This window comes from Oryctolagus cuniculus, chromosome 1 (genome assembly GCF_964237555.1).
Source record: "Oryctolagus cuniculus chromosome 1, mOryCun1.1, whole genome shotgun sequence".
NCBI classification, from domain to species: Eukaryota; Metazoa; Chordata; class Mammalia; order Lagomorpha; family Leporidae; genus Oryctolagus; species Oryctolagus cuniculus.
Window position 1 is genome coordinate 64,033,076 of NC_091432.1, and position 22,822 is coordinate 64,055,897.

The following is a 22,822-nucleotide window of genomic DNA, read 5'->3' on the forward strand; positions in this document are numbered from 1 at the left end:
GCAGCAGTGGACTGACTCAGCAGCTACACAGCTTGGGACGCCCACAGCCCATATGGGAGCACCCGCCTCCAGTACAGTGGAGCCTCCTGCCAGCGTGCACCCCAGGACAGCAGGTGGCGGCTCCGGTGCTAGGGACCCAGGTTCAGTACTGGGCTCCTGGCTTTGGCCTGGCATCTGCGGAGTGAACCAGTAGATGGATGGAATCTCTCTCTCTCTCTCTCTCTCTCTCTCTCTCTCTCTCCTCTCTCTTCTCTCTCTCTCCTCTCTCTCCTCTCTCTCTCTCTCAAACAAGAAGAAAATAAAAGAACAAAGAAGGGGCAGCCCAAACCTGCAGGCCGCTCCCCCCAGCCCCCTCCGAGGGCAGGTGGGAGGAACAGGAGACTTGACAGCATTTTTTTTTTAAGATTCCGGGAGACCTGGCAGCCCCTTGTCACAGCACACAAGTGGGACATGGCGGCCAGGGAGGGGCAGTGGTGCACTTTTTGTCACTGATCTCGCTCCAGGGGAGCTGGCCGGAGAAGCGAGGGGATGGTGGCCCCCCACTCCACCACCACCCCCAGGGAGCCCCGCAGCAGAACAGGAGGTGGAAGGCACCCCACCATGCCATCAGAGAGCATCCAACCACCCCCACGGGGAAGGGCCGCAGAAGCCACGTAGGCTCCCAGGAGGGTGAGCCCCGCATCCCCAGACAGCCCGGGAGAGGTGGGGGCCAGCCTCAGCTACTGCAGCCCAGTGATCCCTGATTCCAAGATGGGCCCCCCAGAGAGCCCCCAAAAGCGTGCCAGGCCTGGGACTGGCAGACACGGGAGTGCCAGCACTCTGGGACTCTGCTCGCGGGGGCGGGGCACAGACATGGAGAAGCCTGCCGCGGGCACGCGCCCTGCACCCACCCACTCCTCAGCATAGGAGAAGACCTTCCTCGCCCCTTCTCTGTGGCCAAGCTGGCCAAGGAGCAGCCCCTGGCAAGAGGGCACTGGGGTGCAGAGGACAGCTCACCGGACTTTCCCCTCCTGGGGCAGCTCGTGCCAGGGGTCCTCACACACCAGCCGGCACTCCTCGTCCAGCAGGTAGGTGTAGACGGTCTCCTAGGACAAGAGGCACTCGTGAGCCCCTGCAGATGGGCCCCATACACAGGGTCTGGACAGCCAGGTCCCAGCCAGAGCCTGGGGGGGGGGGGCTGCGTTCCAGCTGCTGGCATGTCTGTCTGTACTCGCCAGCTGCGCTGGCCAAACCCCTCTGTAAACTGGACGGGGTTCTGGGCAGGCAGGCTCAAAGCCACGTGCTGGGAATAGCACTTGAAAGACTGAAGGTGCACACAAATCACCCCCCAGCCTGGGGCGTTTCTTGCCTGATCCCAGTCCCAGGCAGTCAGCAACCAGTAAGGGACATCTACTCTGGGTCACACCAGGGCAGGGCCACAGCTGCCCAGGAAGCATAGACCAGTGACCCTGAGCTGGGAGAAGAGCACAGAGCAGGCCATTGCATCTATCCTCGGTGAGGGTCAAGGAGGGCTTCCTGGAGGAAGTGACCTCTAAGCTATAACCAAATGGGAACTAGACACTCAGTGAGTGGTTGGCGAATGGAACTGGATCCTGGGCCACACAGCAGGTGTGCGGGCAGGTTCATGGGTGTCAGGAGCACGGCACTTTCTGGAACAGACAGTAGTGGGAAGGGGCACAGGGGTTGGGCCTGGGGTCAGCGGGGCTGAGCCGGAAGGGCCTTCTAAGCAGAGCCGGGGCGGAGTCAGGACAGACATGAGCAAGTCTGTGTTTTGGAAAGACCCCTCTCCAGAGTGAGGTCAAAGCTCTTGCTGGAAACTTCTCAAGACTCGCGCTCTCCCCAAGGGCCCGCAGGAGCTCGGGGCGGCCCGTCTGGCAGGAGCAGCTGCCCTTGCTGACCTAAGGCAAACCCCACATTCCCTCCCAGCAGCACTGGTGACCCCAGGGGATGCCGGCCAAGCTGCAGGCAGCATCGCCCAGCCTGTTCTGGGGTGGGGGTGGGGGGCTCTCCCGTCTGCTGTGGGCGTCAGGGAGGGCAACTGGAGGAGGTGACACAGAGCAAGACCTTGAAGGCCCACCCTCAGTGAGAGTGCAGTGCTATTGCCCAAGGGGGCGACCCCAGGCAGGCCTGCAGCCCCTCAGCCTCCTGCAGCCCCGCTCCCTCCTTGCCATTCTAGCCAACCCCGCAGCCCAGTGGCCTGCAAGGGGCCTGGGGATGGATTTGGCCCAAGGAGGTTAGGAGCTCACTGGGTCACACTGCGAACCCTGCTTGGCAGACAGAGGTGTGGGAAAATCCGAGGGGGTGGGGGGAGGGGCAGAGCCTCCCCGCACTTCCGGACGCCCCGCCCCCAGGCCTCTGGGTTAAAATTAGCGGAGCCTACAGGAGAGGAGGCGCATCAGCAGCATCTGCCGCCACAATGGGCGCTGATGAGAAAGGAAGCCAGGTGCCATCGCTCCGCGCTGCCTCCCGCCCTCCTGGGGCGCAGCGACCGCTCGGCTCCCTCCGCGCGGAGGCTGACCCCCGCCTCCCACGCAGTCCCAGCCAGGGCAGCCCCAAATCAGGGCTTCCCCCGCTCACTGCAGGCCTCTTGAGTGGGCCGGGGGAGACCTTCCCACCGTCTGGGAGCCACAGCTGTCGCCGCTGGCCAGCTCGGGAGCTCCAGGGGACCCGACAGAGGGTATCTGTGCTGGCACAGCCAGCAGCAAAGGCTGGCGGGGAGATGGGCTACCCCGCCCCCACCCCACCCCCGCCAGATGTTGCCCCTGCCTCATCTCGCTCCCAGAGGGTTTATTTTTGGGAGCCAGCACACCCCCCACTTCCTACCAATTTCACGCTCAATAAAGCTCCGTCATTAGCCCGCCTCCTGGCTCTGAACTTCTCGGAGGTCTGGGAAGGCAGAGCTGCGCAGAGAAAACGGGGGTGCTGAGGTGCCAAGTCCCGTTTGTCCCTGTTGTGCTGTGTGACCTTGGGAAGGAGGTCCTCCCTCTCTGGGCCTCTGGTGGTTCATCCATCAAGCCAATTCAGGGACAATGGGCCCTGGCAGGGTGGGCAGGGCACATACTGAGCTGGCCGAGTTCCCTGGAGCACAGGCTGCCTTGGGCTGCTGCTCAGAGTGTGGGAGAGGGCATTCAAGGCCATCTGGACTGAGTTTGGGCATCACCTCCTCCAGGAAGCCTTCCATGTCCTGTAGGCTGGATCATAGCCCTTTCCTTGGGCTCAGAAGCCCCTGCTTCCCTCTCTCTCTGCTGCTAACTTGGGCCCTGAGGGCTGGTTTGTCCCCCTCCCGCTTAAGGGAGGAGTGGTGGCCCTCGAAGCAGGCTGGAGAGTGACCTGGGACAGAGAGAGGGGGCGAGGCGAGCCCGGAGGCCCCTGGAGACCACGCCCACCACCCTCCTTCTGCCCCAATTCTGCAATCCCATCGAATGGGACAGAGAAGACTCTACAGGTTGCTGGAGACCGCGTCTCCACGCAGGTCACTTTAGCTCAGTGCACGTCCAGTTGTCCAGGCTGAGCCCTGCTCCAGCACCTTCCAGACCTGGCATCAGAAAGTCCTTCCTCACATCTAGCCTCAATCTTTCCTGCTGCACAGATCCCACAGGTACCTGACTCTGCCACAAGTTGACTGTTAGCCTAGGGCCCAGGGGAATCCCTTCCACGATCCGAGATGTGATTTTCCCAGTGAACGTCTAAGCCCCTTCTTGCTCAGACACAGCAGGATTCCCATGCGAGTTCATGTTCATGCCCTTAACCTAGGCCTTCCTCTTCCAGAAAGCCCTCCCAGACTGCTCTTCCAGACTCCTCCCTTCCCTTCCCTTCCTGAGAGAGTCCTCCGGGCAGGGGTGCCTGCCTCATCCAGCTCCTTGATCCTATGTGACGCGGGGCACAGAGCTGTGCATAGGCATCAGGGAGGGGTGGGGGTCCAGAGCAAGGGTGGGCACCTACCACTCTGGGGAGCACGGCGGACAGGGCCTCCTTGATGGCATGCTGCAGGCCAGCGAGGTCGATGACAGAGCCCAGGCTCAGCAGAGCGTCCTGGAAGAGAGCAGGGGGCAGTGAGGCCGTGGCCAGGCCGGCATGCAGCCCCGTGTGCGGAGCGGGCTTCAGCACAAACACCCGGCTTGGGCCAGAGCCTGTGCCTCGGACACCTGAATCCCAGCTCAGGTCCTGGGATCTCAGAAGCCAACCGTCTTCAGGCCAAAGAAAGCGCAAGTCCTCTCACCCTAGAGAGGGGGGAAACTGAGGCTTGGAGAAGGGCCGGGGACTTCACAGAGACCTCACGGGAGTCACGCAGCCTGGCTACACCCCAGGTGTCTCGTCCTCTAGCCCAGGCCGACTGTGGCATAGTAGAGGGAATACAAGCTTCCAGATTAAAACACAACTCCACAAGCAAACGAAGCCCCAAGTTCAAATCCCAGCTCCACGGTGCTGGCAGTGTGGGTCTTGGCTGAATCCCAGAGCCTCATTCAAGTCTTCTCTCTGCCAACTGCGACAACTGGGGCTACCGCCCCCTACAGGCTGACACGAAGACAAACAACTGAGCGCTAAGCAATGGGAATGCACTTGGAAGGGCACTAGGGGTGCAGAGTGGGTGCAGCTGTCACCCTCCCCAGGGGGAAGGGGGTCTCCCCCAGCCTCATCCTGCAGCCCGCTGAGGGGCCGGGCTGAGGGCAGCAACCAAGCCCAAAGACGCATGAACCGTGAGGCGGGACGAGCACAGGTGGGCCGCCCTGGCCCCCACAAGAGCTGCAGGAGAAGTCGGCCTTGACTGCCTTCCGGCCTTCCCGCTCCAGGAATAGGCCACGTCCTTGTGCAGCCGGAACGGAGACGACCAAGGTCCCCGCTCCGCGCTCTGTTAACTTGGCCAGAGCCTCGGGGATCAAAGAGAAAGGTAACGGAACAGGGGGTGCAGGGCCAAGGCAGGATCGTGACTCACGCCAGCCACTCAGCGGGGCCCTCGCCCCCGTCCTTGGAAGCCCTTTCTGATGTCTTCCCTGCGGGTGGCTGGAGCTGAGTTCAAGAACCAAAGCAGCTCAGTGTGGGATGAAGGAGACAGGGCTCGGCTCCCGATCGTGGGAAGATGATACGAGCTCTAGGGTCTTAGCAGAACGCAAGCTCAGCATGAGCACACGGCATAAGCGTGGCTGGCAAAATATTAAAATGCTGGGGGCTGGACCGCCCAGGAGGCCCGCAAAGCAGAGCAGGACCCGGCTTGTCAGTCTCTGACTCCCATCACTCAGACCCTCCCGGGGGGAGCCACTGAACTCAGGGGTCCCACGGACAGCCTGGGGCCCTGGGACTCCACGGAGGCTGGCCTTGGTCCAGTAGAATAAAGGACCTTCCTCCAAGCAGGGCCACCAGAGAGAGGGAGGACCCGAGTTCTCCATCCCTGTGGGTGTGCGAGCAAGGGCTGAACGCCCACCCATCAGCAGGGCTGCAGAGGGGAGCAGTGTCCTGGGCTCTGAATGGAGCTTCAGAAACCCCACTCTGGGCACTACTCAGCCACAGCTTCTGCCCCTGCCAGGAGGAGGGCGCAGCGGGGGCTTGCTCCCCACTGCCCACTCAGGACTGCTTTTCCCACTCCCAGCCTCCCCCCAATCCCTCCCACTGCTCAAGGATGGAGACCCCTCTCAGTCACGGAGGGAAACGTGCCCTCACACGTCACAAGCTGCTGATTCCAAACAATTCCACCACCAGAGTGGGTCTCTTGTCCTTGGACCCTCAGGCACGCCTCCCAATCACACCCCCAGGGCGCCAACCCAGCCATAGGAGCTCCCCATATCCTCTCGGGCAACCTTATGGGCCTTCAGACGCCCTCCAGGTGCACCTGCCTGCACGCGCACACACAGGTCCTCACCCAAACAGCCACTTCCCCACCTGCTCACAAGGCAAGGGCTCCAGTCCCAACCATACACCCAGCATGCACTGCGGCCCTTCAAGGGCAAGTCTGAAGACCAGAGAGGGGAGGAGGAGCCAACGGCCCAAGTCACTGCAAAACAAAGTCTGCCAGACCCCAGTCCCCGGGCTGGGGCTCCAAGGGCAGGGGCTCCAAGGACAGGAGTGCTGGTGTGTGTGGGGGGTGTGTGTGCCTGGAGGTACGGGATCGACAGGCTGGCCCAGGAGAGGCCTCGCCCTCAGAGGTGTCGGACATGTGTGTGCTGTGAGAGGTGGGGAGGAGGGGCTGAGACGATGTCGGGGGAGACACACAGGCTACGGGCTCTAGACAGCTAAGTGTCCCCATTTGACAGATGAGGCGACTGAGGCTCGGAGAGAACCCACATCCTGCTGGTCAGGGCGCAGTGAGGTCCTTCCCCAAGACTGGCTCTCCAGCCCCCGCCTGGCTCTGCTCTGCACCAGCATCTCCCAGACCCCTGGCTGGTGCCCTAGGGGGCTTAGGGAGAGCAGCGTGTCCTTTGCTCCGATTGGTGGGCTCCTCAGCCTGCCCTTTGCTTCCATTGGGGGATGCCCTGGTGTGTCCTTTGCTGGAATTGGTGGGCGCCTGTCCGCCCTTGTCCGGGCTGAGCCGATTTCTGTGACTTTCCAGACCCAGGGCACGATACCGGCAGTGGGGGGAGTGGGAAGGAAACTCGGGAGGGGGCGCTGCTTCCTTGGCCGTGGATGTGGCTGGCGCAGCCCGAGGCCCTGGGCCCGGCACCCTCTGTCCAGTCTGCTCCAGGAGTCGGGAGTGGTGGGAGCAGGAACTGCCGTGGCAAAGGGTCTGCAAGGCTGCTCCAGCGCCACCTCCTCCACAAGTCTTCCCCATCGCCCAGAGCCCTCGCCTGCACCGCACCAGCTCAGGGAAGGCGATCACTCAGACACCAAAGCTGGGAAGCCTGGGCACCTCAGTGGAGGGAGGAGGGAATCGGGGTTGGGCGGGGGGAGCTGCTGTGAACCGGTAATGGGGCAAGCCCTGAGCTGGAGGGCCGAGCTCAAGACAGGTCCAGAACCCCTGGACTCTTAAAAGGAAGGGGCCAGCACTGTGGCATAGCTGGTAAAGCCACTGCCTGTGACCCTTGCATCCCGTATGGGCATGGGTTCGAGACCCAGATGCTCCACTTCTGATCCAGCTGCCTACTAATGTGCCTGGGAAAGCAATGGAAGATGGCCCAAGTGCTTGGGTCCCTGCACCCAAGTGGGAGACCCAGATGAGGCTCCTGGCTCCAGGATTCTGCCTAGCCCAGCCCTGGCTGTTGCAGTCATTTGGGAAGTGAACCAATAGATGGAAGATGACTCTGTGTGTGTATGTGGGGGTGGGGTCTCCCTCTTTCTCTCTCTCTCTCTGCAACTCTGCTTTTCAAATAAATAAAAAAATAAACCTTAAAAAAAGGAAGAGGAACCAGGCCACCCAGATAGTCAGGAGCACATTGCCACACGCACCACTCTGCCTGCACCCGTGTGTACACACAGACGCAGTCATAAACCTGCACACACAGCACACACTTAGGTATGCACACACACAGCCCAGCAGCCCAGGAGGTCACATTTCCTGCCCTCAAAGCTTCTTTGAACAAACATCACTATAAAAATCAGCACAACAACTGGGAAATTTCCCCAAGCCCAGGGGAGAACCCGTGGTGTGTAGACAGAGCGGTGAGCTCCAGTCCTGCCCTGACTGACTTCAGAGGCTCTGTGTGGCCTGCGGCGGGCCCCTTTCCTCTTCTCAGTTTCCTCACTGGCAAATGGGTCCCTCCAGCTCTGCAGCAGAGAGAGCCAGGGCTTCGTGGCTTCATTCAGTGGATAGACGGTGCATATGGGCAGGTGGATGAATGAATAAGTGAGTACATGGTGGGTGGATGGGTGGATGGTGGGTGGGTAGATAGTGGGTAGCTGGTAGATGGTGGGTGAATGGGTAGATGGTAGTTGGATGGATGGTCGATGATGGGTGGGTGGGTGGCTGGGTGGATAGTAGTTGAATGGGTGGTAGATGGTGGGTGGGTGGGTGGGTAGTGGGTGGATGGTAGTTGGTTGGGTGGTAGATGGTAGGTGGGTAGATGGTGGGTGGATGGTAGTTGGATGGACAGTAGATAATAGATGGGTAGATGGAGGGTGGATGGGTAGATGAGTGGATGGTACTTGGATGGATGGTAGATGGTTGGTGGGTGGGTAGTGGGTGGGTGGTAGGTGGTGGGTGGGTGGTCGATGGTGGGTGGGTGGGTAGTGGATGGGTGGGTAGTGGGTGGGTGGTAGGTGGTAGGTGGTGGGTGGGTGGGTAGTGGGTGGGTGGTAGGTGGTAGGTGGGTGGTAGGTGGTGGGTGGGTGGGTAGTGGGTGGGTGGTAGGTGGTGGGTGGGTGGGTGGATGGACTGAGACTTCCTGCTCTCCCCGGCTCCCTACGTGCACCTCTGTGGTCTGAGGTGGGGGCTGCCAGCGCCACAGCCAGCGCCACAGCCAGACACGAGTCTCCCAGCCCGGGTACCAAGAAGACTCCGACTCCGGGCTGCTCTGAAGCCAGGGCCAGGGCCCAGCCCGGGGCTGCATCAGCTGCTGCTCCCATCTGGGGCAGGGAGGGGGTCTGCTCCATTACTTCTGCCTTCGGGTCCAGGACCACGCGAGACCAGGGGCCTTGGCCTCGTCCCCCCCACAGCCGCCAGCACGGCGACGGCTGCCCCTTTGAGGCGTGGGGTCGCTGTCACCAGCTGCTCTCTGCCTCCCCACCGCCCCTCCAAGCCTCCTACTGTTCTCCCCAGCCCGTGGCCTGGACCCCACGCCATGCCCCAAACACTGGCCGACAGGAAGGGAACAACCTCAAACTCGAGTGTCCGGTACTCCCGACTCACATGGTGTCGACCTCTGTGTGGGCCAGGTCCCCGCGGGGGCTTCTTCTCCTTCTGGCCTTTTTTGGTGACCCCCAGACCTTGGAGCCCCCCTCTCCAAGCCTGCCTCATGCTGCCATCTCCTCTCCATCCCACTCTGCCCGGGTCTCTCCTGCCCTCCCCTCCCCCAGGCCTCCGCTGAGTCGGCTTGAGACCTCAAGGAGAAAGCACCTGACCCAAGATGGACACCCACAGAACTGGGGAGGGGTCCAGGAAAGCAGCCAGGGCAGCCAGGACAGGGGAAGCGAGGGCAGAGGGCAGCTGCTCTGGTGGGCAAGCACACACTCTGTCATCTTCCCAGAGAACAGGAACACACAGCAAGGGAGAACTTGTCCATCTCTGCGCCCGGCACGTGCCTGGCACCAGCGGGCACAGCTGCTCTGCCAGGGCGACCACAGAACTCCCCCGAAGGAGGCCTCCTGGGGGCTCGGACCCCAAGCCTGTGCTGTGACTGTCACAGCCCTAACTGCCCGCCTAGCCTGGCGGAGACAGGAGCTGAGGAAGCAGGACGGGGACAAGGTGGCTCCTCCCCGCTCCCTCCCCACGCGCCCACGCCTGCCACCTGCTCGAGGAGCAGGCACGGGCCTTAAGTACTCGGAGCGCTGCTGCTGCGAGCGCTCGCATCTCGCACACCCAGGCCCTGCTCAGCAAGGCTGTGCTGGAATCAAGGGCAGAGGCGTGGTGAGCCTTGGCCGGCCTGGTCTGAAGGAGGAAGCAGGTCAGAGAGGCGGCGCCACTGTTAACTTGCTCAGAATCTACGCGTGCTGTGCAGAGGCACCTTCCCTGAGCAGCTCCTGGGGCCACAGGGGGCCGTCAGCGGTTCCCTGGCCTCCGCGTGCCCTGAGTCACCTGTGGGCTTCAGGGGGTCCCCCACGGTCAGCCAATCTGGGGTGAGGTCCAAGAATCTGCATTTCCAGCACCTGCCCCTGGGCTGCACCCACTGCCTTTTGTCGTCTCTGCTCCTCCCCCAAGCCCAGAGGTGCACCCCCACATTTTCCAGCTGCGAGGCCTCGCTCAGGCGAGGACATCTATGCCACCCCCTTTCCAGGAGGGGTCTCCTGGGGAGGGCCCCACAGGAGAGGAGAAGGGTGAGGAAGGGGACACGGGACCAGGGCATGCAGAAGGGGCCGCTGGCAGCTCAGGAAGCCAGCCCTGGGGTCAGGGCCTGCGGGGGGCCCGGCCTCCGCCCTCCTCTCTTCCTCTTCCTCTTCGTCCTCCTTCCTCTTCTCTTTCCCCCTCGCCCGGCCCTGCCTCCGGTGCCCTCCGCAGCCTCCGGCTTCAGTTGTTACTCCAACAGGGCCGCGTCTCCAGCCTCCAAGCCACACTGGAGACACGTGCACTGTAGAGTACACCTGAGCCCGGTCCGGCGCCTCCCTGGCCAGTGGACCTGCGCGCTGCGCACTGCCCTTCCAGGGTCCTCGGCCGCCCCTCCTGGGCCCCTCTCCTGGTCTAAGCCAGTCCCAGCTCCCACCCTAGCTCCTGCGTCCTCCAGAATGCCCCCCAGATTGTCTCGGGCCCCTCTGCCATGGGAAAAATAAGGCAGGAGTTTTCTGAACTTCAGAGTTCTCTGAGGGCCTGATCCACTGGGACGCCCAGCCCCTGCCCAGGGTCTGGAGTCAGGCAGGGAGGGGAGATGGCCCCGGGAGGCCGACTCGGGGTCAAGGCAGCAGCACGGGCTCAGAGCTGCTCCCATCCGCCTGCTCCGCACCTTCAAGGGCCTCAAGGCATGGCGGAACCAGCAAGGCTCCCAGGCCTGTCACTCACAACCTCCCGACGCCACAGCCTTCCTCCCAAGCCCATCCCCGGCATCCCCCTCACCACTGCCACCCCATGGCACCCCTAGCCTGGGGCCCACGAGAGCAGAGTTAGGTGCAGTGGGGCAATCACTAGGAGCAGGTGGCAAGTATGTACACACAGAGTCTCGCAGGAAAGAGGGTGAGCTCCCTGTCCCCAGGAGCATGCAAGCAAGGGCTGCGGCTCAGTGCCCTGACACGAGGCCTGCAGAGCTTCCTCAGCCCCGCCCCCTCGCATGGCCTCCCCCCTCTCCCCAGGGTCAACAGCTGCACAAGGCGAGTCCAGGCGCTTCCAAGAGGCCTGAGCCAAAGAGGAGGATGCTGAGCGACCGGCCAGGCTGGCATCAGAAATAATTGATGCCCCTCAACAAATGGCGTGAATGAAAGCGTGAGTGAGTGAAGAATGGATGGATGAATGGATGAATGGATGGGCGGATGGATGGGCGGATGGGTGCACGGAGGCCTCCCTCGGGGAGATGTTCTTGTTGCTCTCTCTCCAGACCAATCTGACCCTGTCCCAGGGGCCCTCCTAGGCCTGGCCCGACCTGGCTGCTCTCCCCCTCTCGCCCCAGCTGCCTGTCAGGCCACAAGATCTTGGTGGGCAGGGCCTGTGGCCTGTGCAGCTCCGGGCCCCTGCATCACACAGCCCATCCCAGGGGCCAGGAGGTGCTCGCTGACCGGGTCAACTCCCAGCAGCACAGTGATGGCGTGAGAGAGGAAGGCTGAGGGAGGAGGGCGCCTCAGGTGGACAGCTCCTGGCAAACTTTCCAAAGCCCCTCTGCAGGCTAGGAGATGCCTCCTGCTGTAGGACCATCCCCTTGTGCAGACCAGGCTGGGGGCCGTGGATCAGGAGGGGCGAGCTCTTCCCCAAGAACAGCACTGTCTGTCCTGAGTGATGTCACCTCCTCCAGGAAGCCTTCCTGGGTGGTCAGTTGCAGAATACCCACAGGGCCAGAGTCCACAAGGTCCCAGTTCCTCATCCCCAGCTTGCTGGACGTAGATAAAGGCCAGAGGAGAGAGGAAGGCTTGGCCCAGGTTCTCACCTGGAGGCCGGAGGCCCATGCCCCAGCCCAGAACTTAGGACCAGGTTAGGCCATCTCCCAGCTGAGCACTGTTTGTCTCTGGGGCTCCTCTAACACCCTGCCCAGGCCAGGGGCTGAGTTTCTTGTCTCTCCGTTGTGTCCACAACAGCAGGCAGAGCTGAGTGGCACCGCCTGGCACAGGTCAGTATGGGCCAGCAGGGGCAGGGAGGAAAGGCCACGGCGGAGAGTGGGCTGGGTTCCCCAGGGCTGTCACTCTGGCCGCCCCTTCCTGGTGCGTGCGATTCCCCCACAGCCTCCGGCTGCCTCGTCCCATGACTGTATTTGGCTCCATCCTCCGAGCTTGGCCCGGCCCAGCTGTTCAGCAAATCCCCGGGGGGAGGAAGAAAATGGGAGAGTGAGAAGGCGAGCAGGGAACAGAGACCAATTCAGAATGCGGGACAGGCCAGGAGCCAGGACGGGGCTCCGGGGACAAGGACTGGAGAGGCAGGCTGGCCAGGGTCCCCCCGAGGGCAAAGCCAGAGGTGGGCGCCCCTCTGCCGACTCCTGCCTGCCACCCCCTTGCCCCTACCAGACTGTGTGAGCACTGTTATTGTTTCTAAAAATAGCCCTTCTTTGTTGGGGGTTGGGGTGAGGAATCTAGCCAGGGTTCATCTCAGCCATGCCCCTGCCTCTGGGCTCCCACCCGCTGTGTTCCCCAGGACAGGGGCCTCTCCTGCCACCTTAGGACCTTGGGGAAAACTAAATGTGACCACATCCCTCCCTCCCAAGACTACCCAGGCTCCTCGACCTCACCCCCTCCGTGGGCGCCAAGCCCCTGGCTGTCGGGAGCTGTTGGGAAAGCAGCGCCCGGGAAAGAGCTCAGAGCCATAGTCACAGTCACATCAGTGTTAGGGAGGGGGCTTCTCCTCCAGGCTGCACCTGCTCTGGATTCTCCTCGACACTCCAGCCCCATTCCCTACACCCCTTCATCCTGCGTGCCCCCACTTCCTGCCCTGTGTCGTCTCCTCTCCTGTGCCAGGCCCAAACTTCATCCCGTCCCCTCCAGAAGCCTCCAGCCCTGGCCCCCGACTTTCATTGCCCCCTCCTCCCTCCTCTATCCCCCTCCTTGGCAGAGCAAGTTGGGGGCTGGGCTGTGGAGGCCCAGCAGATGTGAGTGCTGGGGTGCAGGTGTCTCCCGTGGGCTCTGGGGCCCAAGCCCTGCCCGGAACCTGGACCCCTTGGCCGCCTCCTCCATGTCTCCTGGCCACCTTTGGACCCTAGACGCCGAGGGTCTCCGCCTCTCCAGTTGGGTCTCCAGGGGAAAGCCTCTCCACTCACCTCCTCCCTGCCTCCATTTTTCAGAAGAGAGGACCAAGCCCCTGCGAGGAGAGGGGAGGGACAGCCCCTGAGGAGCTGGCCAGGGGCCTCAGTCTCTCGACAAGGCCCACCCATGGGCTCTGGGGCAGAGGCAGGCTCCTCGCCCCACCCCCAGGCCGGGCAGGCAGGCTGGCTCCAGAGCGGTTTGCCTCTGGAGGGCGCAGGAAGCCAGACAGCAAACACCCAGAGTCTGCAGCTCCCGCTCTCCCTGCTCACTCGTGCCCCGAGAGCCAGGGCGCCTGCCTAGGGGTGCTGGGGGGACTCCTGGGCCTGTGAGTCCCCGCGGGGCCCAGAGCACCCTGTCCCTCTCCCCAAAGCCCTTAGACACTCCGTGCGCTTTAAAGTTAACTTTGTCTTGGAAATGCCAGTTCCGTTCACTGTGTGGCTCTCTGATGACCCAATCCTAGACGCGCTCATCACGGTGCACCGTTTGCTCATTTTGTGGAGCCTCCAGGCTCTGCAGGGCACCTCGGCACGAGTGTGGCCTGCCGGGTCGTCGTCCTCATGGTGTGGCCCACCGTGGATGTGCCCCTTGGGTCAGTAGAAGAGTGTGTGTGTGTGGAAGCACGTGTGCTTCGGGGAGCGGTCGTGTGTGGGCATGGAAATGTGAGTGCCCTGTGTCCGGGTCTGTGTGTGGTTACACACAGGGTGGGGGGCAGTTCCCACAGCTGTGTCTGTGCAGCTGTGATTCGGGGTAGTGATGTCTGCGTGAATGTGGCACATACAGTGAGTGTGAACCTGGTGCATGCAGTGAGTGTGAGGCTGGCGTGTGCAGTGAGAGTGAGCTGGTGTGTGCAGTGAGTGTGAGCTGGTGTGTGCAATGGGCGTGAGCTGGTGTGTGCTTGAGTGTGAGCTGGTGTATGCAGTGGGCGTGAGCTGGCGTGTGCAGTGGGCGTGAGGCTGGTGTGTGCAGTGAGCATGAGGCTGGTGTGTGCAGTGAGCAATGAGGCTGGCGTGTGCAGTGGGCGTGAGCTGGCGTGTGCAGTGGGTGTGAGCTGGCATGTGCAGTGGGTGTGAGCTGGTGTGTGCAGTGGGTGTGAGCTGGTGTGTGCAGTGGGCGTGAGCTGGCGTGTGCAGTGAGCAATGAGGCTGGTGTGTGCAGTGGGCGTGAGCTGGCGTGTGCAGTGGGTGTGAGCTGGTGTGTGCAGTGGGTGTGAGCCGGCATGTGCAGTGGGCGTGAGCTGGTGTGTGCAGTGAGCTAGCTGGTTTTGTCTGCAATAGAGCAAGTGCGCGTGTAGCTCAGCGCCGGTGCTGAGGGGCCTACTTCTCCCTGTGCACTCTCACCAGCTCTTCTGCCCATCACGCCCCACACATACTGGACAAGTCTCTCATTCTCCCTGGCCTCCATTTCCTCCTCAGTGAAACGGTCCCTCTCCCCAGAGCTGCACGGAAGGTTAACCTGGAGCTGAGCCAGTCTTGCCTAAGCTGGCTCAGTGGGGGACTGGGGCCCCTTTGTGCAAGTTAGAAAGAAGTGACCCAAGGCCTCTGAGCAGAGGCGAAGTGGAGGGTGGGCAGGGTCTCAGTGCCACTCAGCTCTGCAGGTGCAGCCTGCCTGGCAGAGAGGCAGGGATCTCGCAGGTGAGCCGTCAGGTGCAAGGCCCAGACCAAACTGGACACACTCCCTGTGCCGCTCTGGCAACACCCACACTGCCCAGCTCCCTTGGGCCCCGCCCAGGAGACCCACCCTCCCATCCTCTCTCCTGCGGCCCAGGAGAAGGCCCTGCTGAAGCCATCACAGGGCCTGACCAGAGGCGGGACTCGGAGATGAGCCAGGCTGGCCACAGGCTCTGAGGCCCCATCCGACTGCCATGACCTGAAGGGGACACCAAGGCCCAGAGAGGAATGGGGACCCGCCCGGGGACCCGAGTGAAGTCCAGGCTCCTGCTTCCAGGCCACAGGAGCTAAGGGAGGGGACACAGAGCCGTGGACCATGTGTACCGCTGAAGGGAGTGTGAGCACGTGGGCACTGGGCCTGATCGCAGACCCTCCCCACTGGGGCCAGACCCCCTCCCGGGGTGAGTGACCAAATTATAGGGCCTCTTGCAGCTGCTTAACTGAACGAGGCAGCAGCAGCCTGGGCTGGAGGTGAGGCTGGCAGAGCCGGGGATGGGGAGGCCGGGTTTCTGACCACAGGAGCAGACAGCGACAGCAGGGTCGGGGTGGAGGGCTGTGGGTGCGAGAGGAGAGGATGTGGTCACCTTCCAGCTGGGCTGCCCTCACCCAGGGGCCTGGCGTGCAGGGCCTGAGACAGCACGCAGCAAGGGCCAGCACCAGTGGCCAGTACAAGTGCTGCTTCCCGTCACCCTCCCAGCAGCCCCACTGGAGACCAAGGAAACTGAGGCTCAGAGCTGAGAAGAGCCGCTGTGGGCAGGTCCCGCACCACGGGCCCGGCAGCACCACCCTGCCGAGCTCCCGGCCCAGTCCGCCTCACACCGGGGCCCAGCGCCACATCTCCCCGTGTGGGAGGGCCCCGCTCTGGCTGATGGCTGGACCACGTACACCCCGGGCACCCACAGCACGGCCTCGCCCCTCCTGCTCCTGCTCTGTGTCACACTCATGACCCCAGGACAGCACACAGGGACACGGTCACTGTCGCCTCCCCAACGGAGGTCCCACATGCCCAGAGACACGCTGTCACTGCAAGGTGTCACCGCATCACACATCAGTGAGTGTCACAAGGCCACACACGGTGATCCATCACACGCCCTTGGTGTCGCACACCACACTCCCCAGGGCCACTGCACACCCCTCACACGGTGCCACACATGCAGGTCCACACTGGCTCCGGGCCCACGGTCACACCGCAGCCTAATCCAGGAGCTCCTAGCCTTGAAAAAATTCCACCCGGGATTTGCTTTAAAATCTCCGCTGAATAACCTATGGCACGGGAGAAAACATTTACAAATCATGTTTCTGCTAAGGAATTAGAACTCCAACTCAACAACAACAAAATACAGAGGCAGGCGCGGTGGCTCAGCGGGTGAAGCCACCGCTTGAAATACCAGCATCCCGTATCAGAGCGCTGGCCAGAGCCCAGCTGCTCGGCTTCCCAGCCAGCTCCTTGGCAGGCAGCAGAGGATGGCCTGAGTACTTGGACCCCTGCACCTACGTGGGAGACCTGGATGGAGTTACGGACTCCTGGCCTCGGCCTGGCCCCAAACCTGGCCATCACGGCCATTTGGGGAGTGAACCTGAGAATGGAAGATCTCTCTCTCTCTCTCTCTCTCTCTCTCCCCCTCTCACTGTGTAACTCCGCCTTTCAAATAAATAAATCTTCAAAAAATTAATTTATTAAATGAAGTACTCCATAATGAAAATTTCATCTCCCTTGACCCTCACCCTCTCCATCGACCCCGCCCCTTCTTTGCCTGTGCTCCTGGCCTCAGCGCCGCCCACGGCCAGCTCCCCCCACCTCCGGTGTGAGTCCAGCAGCACCCACGCCCCTCCCCCTTCCCTGTGAACCCCGCTCCATGTTCCTGGTCTTGGCCGCCTCCCGGGAGTGTGCGTGCTCAGTCCCCCACCCCCAGCTCCCCTCACGGCACTCTCCCTAGGGCAGCCCAGCCACGTCCACGGCTCAGCAAGCTTCCCAGGCCCGTGGACCCCACCTGTAAGCACAGCCTGGCCTCCACTGCCCACTCTTTTTTTTTTTTTTTTTTTTTTACAGGCAGAGTGGACAGTGAGAGAGAGAGACAGAGAGAAAGGTCTTCCTTTGCCGTTGGTTCACCCTCCAATGGCCACCGCGGCCGGCGCGCTGCGGCCGGCACACCACACTGATCCAATGGCAGGAGCCAGGAGCCAGGTGCTTCTCCTGGTCTCCCATGTGGGTGCAGGGCCCAAGGACCTGGGCCATCCTCCACTGCACTCCCGGGCCACAGCAGAGAGCTGGCCTGGAAGAGGGGCAACCGGGACAGAATCCGGCGCCCTGACCGGGACTAGAACCCGGTGTGCCGGCGCCACTAGGTGGAGGATTAGCCTAGTGAGCCGCGGTGCCAGCCTCCACTGCCCACTCTTGTTTTTTTGTTTTTTTGTTTTTTTTTTTATGATAAACTTTAAATGTATTCTCTTTTTTTTTAATTTATTTAATGAGCATAAATTTCCAAAGTACAGCTTATGGACCACAATAGCCTCCTCCCCCCGCCGTGTCTTCCCTCCCATCCACAACGCTCCCCTCTCCCACTCCCTCTCCCCTTCCCCTTCACATCACAATTAATTTTCAATTATCTTTATATACAGAAGATCAATTTAGCATATGTTAAGTAAAGATTACCACATTTTGCTCCCACACAGAAACATAAAGTGTAAAATACTATTTGAGTACTAGTTATAGCATTAATTAAACACCTAAGAGTAATTGTGTATTAATTACAGAGTTCAACCAATAGTTTAAAGTAGAATATAAAATGCATCTTTTGCATTGTTGTGGCTTCCCCCCGACCTCCCTCCCTCCCGTGGCCCTCCCCTCACCCACTTCCTCTCCCCTCCCCCCCCTTCATCACGTTTCATTTTCGGTTACCTTCATATACCGAAGATCAATTTAGTATATACTAAGCAGGGATTTCAACAGGTTGCACTCACACAACCGAACCAGGTATAGGGTATTGTTCGACTAGTAGTGTTGTTTTTGAGTTTCATAGATAAACGTATTAAGGACAGAGATCCTGCGAGGGGAGCATGTACCCAGTGACTCCCGTTGTTGATTTAACAATTGGCACTCTTATTTATGACGTCAGCAATCACCCGAGACTCTTGCTATGAGCTGTCTAGGCTATGGCACTGCCCACTCTTAAGCAGGTCTCTTCTGTCCTCCCCGCCCTACTCACTTGGCCCTGTCACCACCTTCACAGACATGTCCGCCAGCCATCGCTTGGTTTTTTCAAACCCAAACCCAGGGCATCGTCCTGTTTCCCCTGTCGCTCTCATCTCTCCTCCATCAGCAGGCTCTGTTACTTCACCTCCCCAGCACCCCCCTGACTCTCCTGCCATCCCCTTATCTCAGGCACGCCCATCTCCTCCTTGGGCAGTGGTGGAGGCCTCCTGCTGCTCTGCCCACCTCCCCTCTGCAGTCCCAGACTCCTCCCCCCTCATACACCACGCAGCCAGAGCAACCTTCCAGAACCATCGGTCAGACCGTGGGACTCCCTGGCTGAGGACATCGGTGTCTTCCCGTGACAGTCACGGTGGCATGTGCTCCTGGTTCACACTGTCACACAGGGGAGGGCAGGCTCAGGGCCCCACATGTCACACAGCTTGCCATATCACATACACTCGGCTTCACAATTCAGGATCAGTCACCCGAGCCATATACCCCAGGGCACACCTGCCACGCACAGGGTCACCTGCTCGAGTCCATGTATTTCACGCTCATGGTGTCACATCCTCTGCACATCCATCATTCCCCCAGGTGTCACACACATGGTAGCACACAGTGCAAAAGGTCACACACTTGTTACCGCAGGATGCTCCCCCCACACGGTACCCCACGGTCGTGGTCTCACACTTGCTGTCCCACATCACGAGCTGAGGTTCACGTTTTTGGTACCACACTCAGGGTCTCATGGTCAGTGTCGCGGCATCACCCTGGGTCTCATAGGCACCCCACCCTGCGGGGCACCGTGTCAAGTTTGCTTCCTGTTGTTGTGCTCAGGCCTTGGCCACTGGCTTGTCCCTTCAAGGATTTCCTGTCATCAGGGCCCCAATGCAGGCCAGGCCCAACCTGGGACACAGGGCCCCAAGCCCAAGCACAGGCTGGCAGGAACCCTGGGTCCCCTCTGCCTCCCCACCCCGACTCTGGCAGGGTTCATGGGACTCCCTGTACTCCCTGTTTACCCGGATGCCCCCGGGGCCCAGGCTTTTCTGGCACCCAGAGGAGGGCAGAGGAGGAGATCTCTGGGCCTCGCCCCACTCCTAGGGACCCATGTCTCCCAGAGGACTGCCGGGCAGCCTGCAGGGAGCCGCCCAACCTGCCTGAACAGGGGCCCGCGATGGGCTCTGTGGGGCCCCATGTGTCCCGGAAGCTGAGCAGGGAGGGTAGAAGGCAGAGGGCAAAGAGGGCTAGAGAGAGCTGGGGGGACTGCCTGGAGGAAGAGGACAGGGGGTAAGAGGAAGAAAGGCCTCCAGGGAGGGGCACCAGACAGGAGAGCAGGCCGGAGGAGATGCAGCCAGGAACCAAGGAGGGCAGTGGCTGTGCCGACCCGGAGCCGGAGCTCTCTTCTCTCTCCCGAAGCCAGTAGCCAGCCTTAGGCTCCAAGCAGGGGCTTCCTGGCCCTGCCCCCCAGGCTTCCTGGCCCTGCCTGTGGCCCCGCAGCAGCCCCCACGGCTGCCAAGGCCCCTGGCCCGCGCCCTGCAGGAAGGCCACGTGGAGGCCAGTGCACACGCTCTCCACACGGCCCCAGATAAATATTTCCCGGGAAACGGAACTTGTTCTCTCTCTGTTTACAGCCCAGGGCCAGGCGGGCCGGGGCGGGGCTGGCCGCAGGGACCGCCCCCGGGGGCCCACAGCAGCTGGGCCGGTGCAGGCCCAGGGCTGCTGTGCAACCCTCAGCCAGTCGCTGCCTCTCTCTGAGCCTTCACCACGGGCCCACAAGGGGGCTGCACTTCCCAGGGCCTGCCGGGGGCCCGTCCACAAGCCTGGTGCCTTCCTGGACTCTGTTTTATTTGGTTAGAAGTGCCTCCTCCCTCAGACCTGATGACAGGGCCTGGAATGGGGTGCTCTCTCTCGTTCGGCCTTGCCCGCAGTGAGGCGCATGCACAGGCAGACAGCCAGACAGACGGAGACGGGCTGGCGTGGCAGCTGTGACTGCCTCCCTGGCCCCGGGTCCCTGCACACCCCAGGCCCGGGTGGCCCGACAGGTGGGCACAGACAGATGGCAGGGCCTCGGGGCCCCTGCGGATGCCAGATGCTCCTGCCGACTTGTTGGCAGCGGCTCCCCGAGGGCCTGGGGGCATCAGCGCAGCCACTGGCTCTGACGTGTGGGCCTAGGCGGCGGGGGCCACAGCTGCCACTTGGGAGTAGTCACTCGAGAATTTTAAATGTAGGCCCGAAGAGCGGCTTCCAGCCTCAGCCAGGGCTGCCTCATGGAGGCTTCTCCCGTGGCAACACAGCGGGGTCCCGCCTGCCTGCCCGCTTGGCAGCTCCTTCCCTCTGTACATCCTTGCAGTCCCACCTCCCACAGCCACCCCCGCTGCCCATCCCATGGCTGTCCCACCACGCTGGGTGGCATCACTGGCGCCTTCTCCAGCCCAGAACTCAGAGATGAGGGTCGCAGCCTCCTGCAGCCCCTCCGGGACAGAGGCCTCAGTCCAGGCTCCTCGGGCCGCTTGCTCCCAGTCCTGGGCTGGCCTTTGCTGCCCGAAGCTGACCCTGTGGACTTCTCTCACTAACCAGCTGATCCCTTCATTCACATCCTTCAAGGTGCCAAGACGTCCTCCTCCAAGAAGTCTCCAAGATTGCCCCAACCAAGCAACTGTGCCCTCTTTGAGGAAGTACTCCAACTCTACTCAGAGCCATTTTCATTCATTCCAGAAGCATTTATTGGGTGCCTACTGTACACCAGGCCTATGCCAAGGGCCCATGTGGGCCCAGGAGAGGTGAAGCAACAGGCAAGGGGAACGAAGCCAAGTCAAGGGCAGTGAGAGAGGAGTCAGGCTGTGCAGTGCCCTCGGGGGCTTAGTGCAGATACCGGTTTCCTTGTCGGTGCCCACCTCTGCCCCAGCTGGCGCGCCCGAGGCCCCGTGTGGGCCCTGAGTGCCATACAGACTTGGTGTGCTTAGTTCACTAACTTCCACAGCCTCAGCCCTGGCTTCGGGATGGTAACAAGGCAGGGCCCGGCCCTGAAGGAGGACCCCAGGCTGAGCCGCAAGAGCCCCTCCCCCAAGCCGGCCAGCTTGCATGGGGGCCGGGGACCATCCGACCAGGGTGTGCTGGACGGATGCTCCTGGGTGGGGGTGGGCGCGGGCAGCTCTGCTCTCCTGGCTGCCTCCCAGCCAGTGCCAGGGACGCGTGCCATGCCCGCAGAACCTCCAGCAGCCTCGGCACAGCCCTGCAGCTCAGCCTGGCTCTGAGGATCGTACACTCGAGGGAAACAGGGAGGGGCCGACTCCTGCCAGGGAGCTGGGGCGGGGAGGGCCAGGCACCTCACGAGGCCCATCTTTGTAACTCGCCCGGCAGCGACGGGTCCTCAGCCCTATCTGGTATGAGAGGAAGCTCACGCTTGGGCTGGTCACGCATCACAGAGGTAAAGCGGGGCTTGGAACCCCTGGTGATCGTACCCCGTGATCTATGCAAGGTCATCTTGCCTCTCCAGCTGGCGCCCCCAAAGGAGGGCCCCTGGTCAGGCTCCCCAGTCCCGGTTCCCTCTGCCCCTCCAGCCGTCCCTGTAGCCTGCGCTGTCCTCTCCATGTTAGGGAACCCCAAAGCGCAGTCCATCCCTTCCCCGGGGTGCTGACAGCACCAGATAGAGAGCAGGCGTGGCCGGGAGGCCAGGCAGACGCGGGCTGTCTCTGGGACGGATGTGGGATTAGGGGGAGGCCAGAGCTCAGAGCAGAGCGCCTCCTGCTCCAAGATCCTCAGTCAGAGGAAGGAGGCAGCAGGAGGAGACGGGGACGGAAAGGCCTCATGGAGAGCATGGGGGAGCTGGAACTGGGCGGGGGCAGAACTTGAACTTGCAGAGAGCAGGAGAGCTGAGGCACAGGCGGCTGTGCACCGAGGCAAACGCAGGGAGCTTGGAGCTCCTTCCCTGGGGGCTCGGCCCCTGCCGCCCATGCCCACAAGGGTCTCAGCTCTCAGAGCCCCGCCCCTCCCGAGTAGATGACACATCCCTTCTCTCCTGGCGGGTGGCCGCGGCTGCTGCGACGCTGCCGGTTCCCAGGAACACCATCTGTCCCGGCTCTGGGGGGAGCCCCCCGCCCGTGGGGAATGCCATGGCAATAAATAAATTAATAATGGCTTTCCAGGCCCCGTTTCCCCACCCCACCGCGTGCCAGCTCCCAGCCGCAGGGCCCACCCTACAGGGAGGCGTGCTCTCGGCCTCAGCCCTACCCCTCCCAGGGCACCTGTGCACCAGAGCCTGCATGGGCACCTCCTTCCCATCTCACCCTAGGGCAGGAGAGAGGCTGGAGCACAAGACACATCCGGGCTCCACCCTCAGCTCCGCCTCACCCACCCGCTGTGCGGCCCTCTGGGCCTCAGCTCCGCCCACTGTAAAAAGGGAACTAGGAGGCCCACTCCTCACAGGGGGCCCCAAGACCTGAGCAAGCACACAGGGCCGCAGCTCCTGCATGAGTGGGGCCGCTGTGCGGGCGCCCTCTCCTTCCTCCCAATGTGGCCGGACACAGGGGCAGACTCGCACTCGGGCTGCTTCCACCGATGCACGCGCACGCACACCCCGTGCCAATCTCCCACACCCATCCCCACCCTCTTTTTTGCACCTCAAGGCCCGTCCAGCACTGAAGATCCCTACGAGGTGTCCCAGAGGCAGGAGAAGGCGCTGGAGATGGGGCTCTACCAGTGCACGATTGGAGAAAGAAACAGGCAGGGTCCCCAGGCTCCAGGAGCTCACAGTGCAGACATGAGGAAGAGCCAGACATTAGTACAGAGGCACATGGTAGAGAAAACAGGGTGCTCGTGGCATAGCTCGGGGGTGCTAGAAAAGCAGAAGTCCCCAGCATCTGGCGGCGGTGGGGCAGGAGAGCTCAGAGGAGGGAGGGTGAGCGAGCTTGGTCCGGTGGGTGGTGACTGCCCGGAGGAGGGGAGGCTAGAGCAGAGCCCAGGACTGAGGAAGCTGGGGGGGGGGGGGGAGGCAGTGGGGGTGAAGCAGGGAGAG

At 62.1% G+C, this 22,822-nt stretch overlaps 1 protein-coding gene and 1 non-coding gene across 6 annotated transcripts in view; both read right to left on the reverse strand.

Annotated features, from left to right (window-relative positions):
- The window catches only part of PDE2A (phosphodiesterase 2A), an 83,191-nt gene that overhangs the window by 22,682 nt on the left and 37,687 nt on the right, over positions 1 to 22,822 (reverse strand). For all 5 annotated transcript variants that reach the window (XM_051851204.2, XM_051851208.2, XM_051851218.2 and 2 more), the window contains 2 exons: positions 3,943 to 4,032; positions 997 to 1,085 (listed from right to left, as the gene is read on the reverse strand). In XM_051851204.2, the coding sequence (XP_051707164.2) occupies positions 997 to 1,085; positions 3,943 to 4,032 (179 nt within the window). The remainder of the gene's footprint in view (positions 1 to 996; positions 1,086 to 3,942; positions 4,033 to 22,822) is intronic.
- MIR139 (microRNA mir-139) lies at positions 10,097 to 10,155 on the reverse strand. The gene has a single exon (NR_162533.1). It is a non-coding gene; the product is annotated as a microRNA mir-139 (primary transcript).